This window comes from Primulina eburnea, chromosome 11, assembly GCF_022965805.1.
Source record: "Primulina eburnea isolate SZY01 chromosome 11, ASM2296580v1, whole genome shotgun sequence".
Lineage (NCBI taxonomy): Eukaryota > Viridiplantae > Streptophyta > Magnoliopsida > Lamiales > Gesneriaceae > Primulina > Primulina eburnea.
The window spans coordinates 675,445-686,348 of NC_133111.1; the positions used below are offsets into that span (position 1 = coordinate 675,445).

The 10,904-nt window shown below is 32.9% G+C and overlaps 1 protein-coding gene across 1 annotated transcript; it reads right to left on the reverse strand.

Annotated features, from left to right (window-relative positions):
• Nucleotides 1-6,284: 6,284 nt before the first annotated feature.
• On the reverse strand, nt 6,285-10,695 carry LOC140804592 (sucrose synthase-like). The gene is given in 16 exon segments (XM_073160653.1): nt 6,285-6,532; nt 6,633-6,771; nt 6,867-7,078; nt 7,080-7,431; nt 7,531-7,755; nt 7,851-8,017; nt 8,122-8,238; nt 8,323-8,496; nt 8,581-8,676; nt 8,755-9,090; nt 9,205-9,279; nt 9,281-9,398; nt 9,492-9,643; nt 9,736-9,862; nt 10,066-10,207; nt 10,489-10,695. Coding segments are annotated over 15 exon segments (2,418 nt in total). The 5' UTR covers nt 10,164-10,207; nt 10,489-10,695; the 3' UTR covers nt 6,285-6,502.
• Between the last annotated feature and the right edge of the window lie 209 nt (nt 10,696-10,904).

Consider the following 10,904-nt stretch of genomic DNA (forward strand, 5'->3'; position numbering starts at 1 on the left):
TCGTTATATAAATGGGGGAGAGGAGAGGGGTAGGGGGGTGGGGGTCCGTGATGTTGCTGCAATTTCAAATATTATTCTCCATCCCTAATTTAATATCACGTTTATAACTAATATTAATTTTGATTAATTTCTATAATTTTTTTAACAAATATCTAGTTTATCTTAATTACAGATGATATCATAAATTCTAAAAATTTAAACTTACACAAATATTAATAGAGTAAGCAATTCAAAAGTTCGAACAAGTTCGCGAGCAATTAGAACCATTTTTTGAAATGTTCAAAATCTATTTACTTAATATATATTTATATTAAATATATTTTTTTTTTAAAAAATGAGTGGATCGCGAACTATTGAACAATATAATTTGAACTCGAGTTTTGCTCCATGTTGCTCAAGTTAGACATATTGGAATACAAATCAAATATTTTTTAACTGACTCGGTTCATTTATGAAGCTTGTGTTTTTTCTATAAAGAATATAAATGATGAATATCTATAACAATTTCTACTTTATACAAAAAAAAAAGTGGTATTAAATATTTACTCAAAGTAAAATTGCATTTGGACGTGAACACAATTCTCAATGTCTGAAAATTAAACATACTTTATTGTTTATTTTAGGTTTAGTTGATTTTTATATTTTATTGTTTGATAAATAAGAAATCACACCATGCATTTAAGATTTTAGTATTTTTTTTTGATAAAATAATTTTTCATTTATTATATTTAAATATAAAAGTAATTCAGATAGTTTTATAGAGAATAATTTAAAAAAGTGAAAAACAAGATCACCGAAGTGGGGCCCGTTACATATTGCCACACAAGTTGGTGCCACTGGACACAGCTAAGTTCAAGCGAGCCCATTGGATCAAAACATCACATTGAACGAAATAAATTTTTTATATTTAAAAATATTGTTGAAATAATTAATTTCATTTCAACTTTTCAAATTTTCCGTACACGTACATTTAATTTCTACAAGTAATTATTATTATTATTATTATTTTTTTTCCCAAATAAAATATAGTTTGAGGTGATTAATTTCAGAAGTCAATATATATCGATAAATGACATTACAATGAGAATGGCATTTTTTAAAAAAAATGAGAATGACTTTTAATATTGAGATATATTTATTATTGTTTTTAAGAGAATATATTGAGACGTATTATTTATATTCCATTTCCTTGATTTTAGTTGATAAATAGTTTTGACATAAATAATTTAAATAGAAATAATGCTATATTTTCCAATAGAAATATATTTTCTTCTTGATATTTCGTCGAATTCTAGTTTTAGTCTTTTATCTTACATAACGATGATTGACGTTCACATGTACATAACGGAATTCTTGATGAAAATAATCAAAATTAACAAAAATAAAAAGATACAAAAGTACAACGTAGTTTTAACAATATAAATGATCAAACCCGTGTCGGAAAACTGTAACTTTCTATAAATATTATTCAAAAACTTCATAAGATGAACACTTATTTAATAATTGGTCCTGCATCTTTAAACTTATTTTGATTAAAGTGAAGTTGGGTATGTACATATATTTTGTGAAGAAACAGACATTGTTGGTGAAAGGGACAGACATGTGGGGAAATGTTCGCAAAATTCTGTAGCTCATTTATTGTTATGTATGTCCGTTTATTAATTTAATTAATTAATTGTCTCTCTTTAATTTATAATAATTTCCAGCAAGATATATAGGTTAATGTCATGCTTTTATGTTCCACACCATTTCATGTCTTTGTGTCAATAACTTTAAGACAAAAATTTATGTGAGACAGTCTCATGGGTCGTATTTTGTGATACATATTTCTTATTTGGATCATCCATGAATTTTTTTTATTTTTTATGCTAAGAGTATTACTTTTTATTGTGAATATCGATATGATTGACCTGTCTCACAAATAAAGATTCGTGAGACCGTCTCACAAGAGACCTACTCTAACTTTATTATATATATATAATATATATATTTATATATATATATAAATAAATAAATAAAATTTTTTCATTGATGATCCAAATAAGAGATATGTCTCACAAAATACGACATATGAGACTGTCGGATAGTAGAAATTAATTTTGTTTGTTTTTATTAATAGAATAAATTTAAAAATGGAGTGGAGCAACTACAATTATATATTAACTAGAAAAACGACATTAATTATGCACATCTAACTATTTAATGATTAACATATAAATTTATACAATAATAATGATATTAATTAAGAGATAAATTAATCTACACACATAATACAATGTATTTTCAAGAATAAAATTAATTAAATGGATTGAGAATGAAATCAGTTGATATTATTTATACAGAATTAACAAAATTTATTTCTTTATAATAAAAACTATATAAAATAAATCAAAATTCGTAAAAAAAAATTTAATATAAAGGATAAGAATAAGATGAAAGTGGCAACGATAGGTGCAGTTAACGAATCGTGTGAGGAAGAAATTAAAATAGACAAGACAAAGAAAGCACAGCAAAGCAACAAGTAGTTGGCGTCAACGCCGTTCAAGCACAAGCAAAATAAGTATATATAATTAATATATACTACTAACTCTCGTTGCGTTTATGTACAATCTATTTTTTTAACGAAAACAAACGATTAAAAATATATATTATAAAGATAGTAGGTATATATAAGAGTATGTCTCTTATAAGACGGTCTCACGAATCTTTATCTATGAGAGGGGTCAACTCTACTGATATTTACAATAAAAAATAATACTCATAGCAAAAACGCAATACTTTTTCATGGATGACCCAAATAAGAGATCCGTTTCATAAAATACGATTTGTGAGACTGTCTCGCACAAGTTTTTGCCTATATATAAATGCGTAAGCTACCAAATTGAAAACAATTTTAAATATAATGAAATTCAGCACGGGATTCATTAGTTACAGTACTACAACTGGTACTAAATTGAATATATAGATTGGTATTTGAGAAATTAAAGTTGGTGCATGCATTAAAAACAAAGCACGCAAACAAGAAAGTGATTTTTAATTTTATTTTATTAAAGTGTTTAGAAGAAATCGCACGTCTCCATTTGTGCAATGTACGTACCCCCATACATGTCCGCTATAAATGTAACAAATACCAATTTTTGGAGGCATGCATGGGATGTTTGGTCAAGTTGCACAACGATGAATTAATTACTTTAAGAAAGATGATAGCCTCATTAATTTGTCAAGAACATCATGAATCTGAATCAACGTCCCACCAGTATTTGTATACTTCGATTAAATTAAGTAGAAGCTAACGCAGAATCTGAGTTTAAGAAACGTAGAAAACCGATTTTTTTACGTCCAAAAGTCAATCATCACTTTTTTATAGTGATTGCAAACACTCCATTAAGATAACATAGAATAGGGATGTTCAATTAAGCTAATTATAAAGAAAACAATAATAAAAATAAAGAGTAGGTCTCTTGTGAGACGTTCCTACGAATCTTTATCTGTGAGGCGAGTCAATCCTACCGATATTCACAATAAAAAGTAATATTTTTTCATAGATGACCTAAATAAGATACATGTCTCACAAACTACGACCTGTAAGACCGTCTCACACAAATTTTTGCCAAAAATAAATTGCTTAAGTGCATATGTAATATGGTCAACCATAATTGAAAATGAAATGTAGATTGGAGTCATTTAAGCAAAACCATGTGAGCAAAACAGGGACAATACATGTTCCAAATATCGACCCTTTGAAACAATTTTAATGCAACAAGGTATATACCAGACGCCCATACTCCATCCCATGTGGATGTATTTTTATTATTTAATTTTAAAATCCATGTTTGTCACATATCTAGTTATTTATATATTTATCATGCTATTAGTTTATTGTTTTTATAAAATGCCCAATTAATTATCTTAACAAAAGATGTTACGTGATCTATTATTGTAGGAGAAGATTTTATATTCGATGTCCCATGCATGTTATTCCCGGCCCCCATATTGGAAAATTAAACTTGTCCCAAAATATTTTATGTGATGATTGATTTTGATTCGATATGATTCGTGATATATATTAATCAAATACAGAAGAAATTTAGTTTTAAAGCAAATGTCCTTTTTGAGAAGTAGTTAACGCGCATCTGGTGTTTATTGTTGCTGATAATGTTGAGCCGAAGTTGAGTAATTTTATTTGCCTTTTTGAGTTTTGTTCTTCCGATGTCATCAATGACATCTTCAAAAGTACTTGTCACTTGCCCCGACTCCCGAGTTGCTCTAACTTCTTTTATAAGGTTCAGCTGATGCTCAATATTCTGCAGAAAAAATATTTTTTTTGCTGCCCATCAACCCAAGGAAGATCCAAAGACACGAGTTGGATCGATACTTCTCTATAAGCCAAGAGAAATTAAAAAACAAAATCCCTTGTGTAATAAAATGGAGTACAAATAAAATATATGATCCACATGCTTGTTATCACCCTTGTCTCAAACACGGAACCCATGCAATTTTTTTTATCTATTTGATGTAACGTTTTGCATTTAAATTATAACAAGATATATATATTGAGCTATTGTTTATCTTTGGTGCTTGGTCTTGAAAATTAAGTAAACGAGATAAAGGGCTATCTTTGCATTGATTTTTTTTTTTTTTTTTTTTTTTGGGATGGATAACGCTCTTTTCATATCAAGAAAATTTTATGAACACCTATATTTTACTAATTTTAGGGCTCATTTTTTTTTTTTGGTGACGCTTGGGGCCAACAATCATCAATAACGAGAGGTAGCACAAACAAGGAGCTGCTCTAGTAGAAGTAATAGTCGTGGTCGTGGTCGTGGTACTATTTAATGGTACTATTAAATATAAAACACCAAACAAGGAGCTGCTCTAGTAGAAGGTACGTAAGAACCGATTAGAGCCGCGAACCATGACCGATGTTGACCCGAGGCCGGCCCATTTCTGATTCTAAACCTTGTTTCTATTTCTTTTGGAATGTTGCAGTCCACATTCATACATCATTTGGGACTCTGATGGTCATTCTCATCATCTTCAATTCCATTAATGGCTTCTCGAGAACTCTCAACTATATTAACTATTTTTGAGCATTATTCATTTATTAACTATTTGCATTTTAGTTATATCACGAGTTAGATCGAGTCTTGTTTTTTAGAGCTAACTTCGATGCTTGAATAAATTAATTATTCAAGTATATAAACTATAGTGAAACTAGAGAGGGATCGAGTACGGTCCCCTAACCCAATCCTATATAATCCATGTCTCGGTAATAATTGAGAGTCTTTTTTTATGCTAATCTCATACCCGAAAAGTGTTGGGACACGAATGTTTGAGATCCTGTAGAGTAGAAATAAGATATTCCCATTTTTTTTTTAAATTTTTTAAAAAGTATTGAGACATAAGGTGGAAACTTCACATCACCAAAAATCAATTTCCAGAAGCCTTCTTGTCCCAAGTAAAAAAATAATTCATAACTAAATAAATTTATTTCAATTATTTTGGAAAATAAATTTTATTTGAAAGCTCATCAGCTTATGTTATATAATTATTTGAGAAAGAATTTTGAACTATTGACATCGACAAAGTTACGTGGAAAGAAAAAAATATTTTAGAACAACGAAATAATATAATATAGTTTGTTTAATTTTTTAGTTGATTGTAATTATTTTTCAAATATTTCGATTTTATAAAATGTTCGTAGTGTCTTTTTACTCATATAACCTAAATATCTTATTAGTCAAAATTGATTAATATGATAGTATTTGCATTTTTTTCTAATGGATTGAGCATTTGGGTGTTAAAACTTGAATACTTTAAATTTGAGACAAAATTCTCGAAGAAAAATCAAATGAGTTCAATATAGAAATTTAATATTTAGATGAGAATTACTAATGTATTTAGCTTATGGCAAATTAATATTATTTTTAAAGAATATCTTTAACATAGGCTATAATAAGAAATTTATCTTTGTTTATTTAGATGGATTAGTTAATTATTTAATTTAATATATGAATTTGCCATCTATCAGCTCACCCCGCTTAAATAAGTTAGTCATATTCTAGTTTCGGCCCAAAAACATATTAATGATACAAATTTAAATAAATGATTTCGCGTACTTATTTGTGTATATAATGAAAAATAATATTAAAACATAAATCAGAAATTATAAACATTACATCGTCAAGTCTAAAAATTAAATTATTATATCCATTAATTTAGTGCGATGCTCCTTCATTTACGTTGTTTGGGGTGCCAAGGAAAGAAATGTATATCACAAGAAGAGAGTAAATTAATGCTTTTTATTTATATATACTTATGACCCACAATGTCCAAATCACAGCATTTTCAATGGAATGACCACCAAAACTTATAATTTGGACAAAAACGTAGCATTTAATGCAGCAAATTCAATAGTCTCCAAAGACCAAGAAATACAAATGCCTTTGCCTTTATTTTATTTTATTGCCAAAAAAAACTTCGTCAGAGGCTCCTTTTCCATTCACTCAACAGCCAGTGGAACAGCTTCAGCCTACACAAGAACAAGATTAGTCTCCATCAATATCTCAAGTTTAATTTTTTCTAGTTTTTGCAAGAAAGTTTTAAATGTTCATAGATACAAATAAGCCTACCAGCTTGCGGTATTTGAGCGCATAAAACATTTCAAGGTATCGTCTGATCTCCAGGCGATCCAGCTTCGAAACATACTTCCAGAACCCGTAAACACCAGCCAACGTCAGTAGCCTGTCCGAATAAATCTGCCAAGTATACCTGAACACCACAAGTTTCATATGATAGATCAGTAAGTATATATATATTTATTACAGAACGATATATATATGGTGCAAGATTTAACATATTATTACTTCTCCTGGATACGTTTCAGGCCGCCATTCGATATCGTCTCCCAGTGAGAATGATCTTTCCTACACTTTTCGAAGAAACCAACGAGTAGTTCAGACACTTGTTCACCCTTGTAAGGATCGATATGGAAACCAGACTTTCCGTGGACAATTATTTCAGCTGGCCCACCGTACGAAGTTGCGAATGTCGGCAACCCACAAGTCATGGCCTCCACCGACAGTCAAACCGAAGGCCTCGTAGAATGCTGGTTGCACGAAAACGCCCCTGGTGTCAGCGATGTAACGGTAGAGTTCACCGTTCCTGACACGGTTCATTTGAGAAGAAATCCATCTGAATTGGCCATTCAGATTGTATGTTTCTATCAAATTGTACATCTTTTTCATCTCAGCCTGTTCTTCCAAATCTTTCGACTCTTTTCGCCTGTCGCCACCGACGACAACAAGGTTAGCTAACTGCCTGAGTTTTGGGTTCTTGGCATATAGTTCCACAAGTCCAGTCAAATTCTTGACCCTGTCAAGCCTAGCCATGGTGAATATGATGGGCTTGTTCTTGTCTTTCAGCACACATCTGTCAAATCGGCATTGTACAAAATGAGCATTTACTTAAAATACGAACATGGATGGATCCACGATTTCAGTTTTTGCGGGTATAAAGATGAAAACTCACAAATGTTCTTCATTCTCAACGTTGCTATAAAGAAGTTCCTCAATTTCAGGGTGGAGGGCAGTTAGTCTTTTCTCCTTTTCGGTATACGAGAAGTAGAGGTTCGTATCCGCTCCGGGAGAGACGATGTTGAATTTGGGGTCGAACACATTAATCCCATGGACGACTCGGTACAATCCAGGCATAGTGAACGCCATATGGCTCTCGTACTGCCCCACTGTGTCCTTGCTGAAAACATGAGATTGAGAGAACTTTTATGCTAAGAACACAAATACTTGTTTTTTTGACAGATGTACTAAATCAAATTCTGAGTATAGACAAACCTTCCAGCTATTTCCTGAAATGTGCTAGTGATTATGAAGTCTGTATGATTCATTGCATACAAATCAGCTGTAAACTGGCATGAAAAGTGATACTTTTCGTCGAAGTTTTTCAGGTAAATGTCAGAATCAGGATACTTCGTTTTCTCAAGTGCGTGAGCAATGGTACACTGTCCAAAAAAAATTTGAAAAACAATAGCAGGAATGAGTCTCCTGATAGAAGAAAACTAAATAATTCTATCGATGTTCATACATAGTTAACAGGGTTGTGCACCTGAGTCACTCCCAACTTGTGGGCAAGCAAAGAGGCAGCAAGGTTACCCTCGCTATAATTTCCAATAATCAAGTCTGGCTTCGCCTGCAACTCTGCTGTGATTTCTTTGGCAACATCCTAGAAAACGAAACAATGAAAAGTTGAGTACTTGTGAAAGAACTTCAAGAGTTTAGGAGAATTAAAGAAATTGTGTCATCTTACCTCAGTGAATGTTTCCATGTAAGGCCACACCTCAAACCGGGAGATCCATTTTCTAACAATACCCTTTTCAGTTCTAAATGGGACGCGGAGTATATGTGAGTGCTCGGCCCCAAAAACTTTCTCAATTCGCTGACCACAAGTGGTTCCAACTGCATCTGGTAGCAGCCGAGTCACCTAACAGCGTTACAAGATCAAGCATAAGATTCAAATTCCATGAGAGAAAGGGGGAAAGAGAGAGAGAGAGAGAGAGAATCTAACTATGAGAATTCGTGGTGTGATATCGAGTCCTTGCTCCTTTATACGTTTGATCATCTCCCGCTCCAAAGCAGGAACTTGATCCAAAATGTACACCACCTGTAAAATAAGTGAAGGAACCGCTCAGAATTGCAGGATTAAATTTGAACTGCGATGAAAAATCGGGAAGTTTCATACCTGTCCACCGGTATCAGGGTATCCCAAGACGTTTTCTTGAGCAAAGTAACCGTGAGGAGAAAGAATAACGACATTGAAAACCATAGGAATTCTACCAAGGAATTTCTCTAGAGTGCATGAGTCCGGAGCCTCGAGAAGGTCTAAAAGCATAGAGATCATCTCTGATACTCTTTCTGCATTATCGCCCCATCCCCTCTCCAATCCAATCTCTTGGAATTTGTGTTCGAAATTCGAGTATGATGTCTCAGGAGTTAGTGTAGACAGGTACTCCTCTGCCTTCCTCAGAACAGCTTGTAGAGAATTAAGGTTCTTGATTCTGTCATTAAGCATCATTGTCTGTACAAGAAAGTCTAATTATCAAATCATAAACTAAATCATGTTCCAGTCTTTTATGAATCATTATTTACGATATTTCGGTGATTGAATGTCAGAGTATGGTATCATATTCACCTTTCCCTTGTAGTGATGCATTCGGAGGAAATCTAGAATAGGGGTCATGCTCTCCTTGTCATGAAACATTTTTGCATGAGAGGTGCCTATTGAGGAATTCAACTCCATTCCCTATGGATTTGGTGAGAGTTGGCTTTGGAAAAGATGCAGTAAATGGCTCAAAGTCCAACTCAAGAACAAAGTTACCATTTGATCTGCACCACAGAACACCAATTTAGCTCAAAAATTGATTAAAAGAAATCGAAATTACAGTAAACAAGTTCCATTATTTGAATTCGGAAACCTACGTTCCATTAACGAGCTCTTCCTTGAAGTGCAGATATTCTGGTACAGTTAGTTCCTCGACGACTAGTGCATTCACATTGACTCGTACGTATTCCCAAACACCAGGCCTTAGCCGAATGGCGAGTGCAACCCATGGAGGCAACACAATTGCTTCCTAGCGTAGCAAACAAGCGACGTATTTTTAATTTTTAAGATGGGAATCAGGATTCAATAAGAAAAAATGTTAATGGATGATTCAAATTTTACCTGTGTGCAGTTGAGAACTTCTTTGAAGGCATGATCCTGCAGCTTTGCCTTATCAGCTTCGCATATTGCTTCAAACTCAGCTAAGAGTTGGTGAGGTTTTAGTATCCCCTTTCCATGGCCTTCAATCCTGCAGCAAATGATGATCCGATCTCCGATTATAGATGGTGACATAGTAGCTAGCTAATATTCAACCATATAACAGCCTAGCAGGTGGCAAACATTTTGCTCAGTGCGTCAAACAGACAATAGGCAGCGGTGGCGAATAGTAGAAGTGAACAAAATAATCAAGACTAAAACTAGTAAGTAGCACTTGATTGAACATCGAAGTACCTAGACAGAAACAGCAAAATCTCGTTGCGATGAGCCGCAAGAGTGGCGTCCAAACGTTCACGAAGGCTGTGAACTCGGGTCAGAACACGTTCCGCCATTGAAGATGATTGACGAGTTACCAAATTCTTGGATATCTTTCCAACTGTAAAATGATAAAATATTCATAAATTTCGGTTTTGCAGGCCTAGAAGCGTATATATATCTAGTCTAGTTAAAATTGAGCAGCATTTATTGACTGAGCCACAGTATTAATTCAATCTAGAATGCCTTGAAATTTCAAAATCTAGCACCTGCTTAACATGAACAAGCGTCTGACGTAAGACAGTGCGTGGAGAAGCAAGAGTTTTTATAACCTTGACAAAATCATATCAAATTTTAACTAAGAGTTGTAGCAAGAATTCAGAAGGAAAACCTTCAATATACCTTAAAATGAACAAAAAACTTAGCAACAAGAGCCAATCAGAGCTCGGAAGCAAGAAAACAAGAAACAGCAAAGTAGCAATATAGAGAAAGCAAAATGAATGAGTTCTGCTTGCGATGATGGGGAATGCAAGCCAAGCTCTCCCCCCCTTAAATATGCAAAAACACCCATATTCCAAAACCGCTTTTTCAAGAAAACCAGACACAGAAATGGATCTACTCAATGTTGGTTTTGGAAAAATGGTGGTGTGAGGTAATGTAGACAGGGGACCTCCTTGGATCAATTTCTTCAAAGATTAAAAAAAAGACTCTTCCTCACCTTCCACCAGTTGTAATTATTTTATCTTGAAATTTTTTCCAAAAGTCAAAACCAGTTTTGAAATTAAACTTTTTAAAAAATTATTTATATGTAATAATAA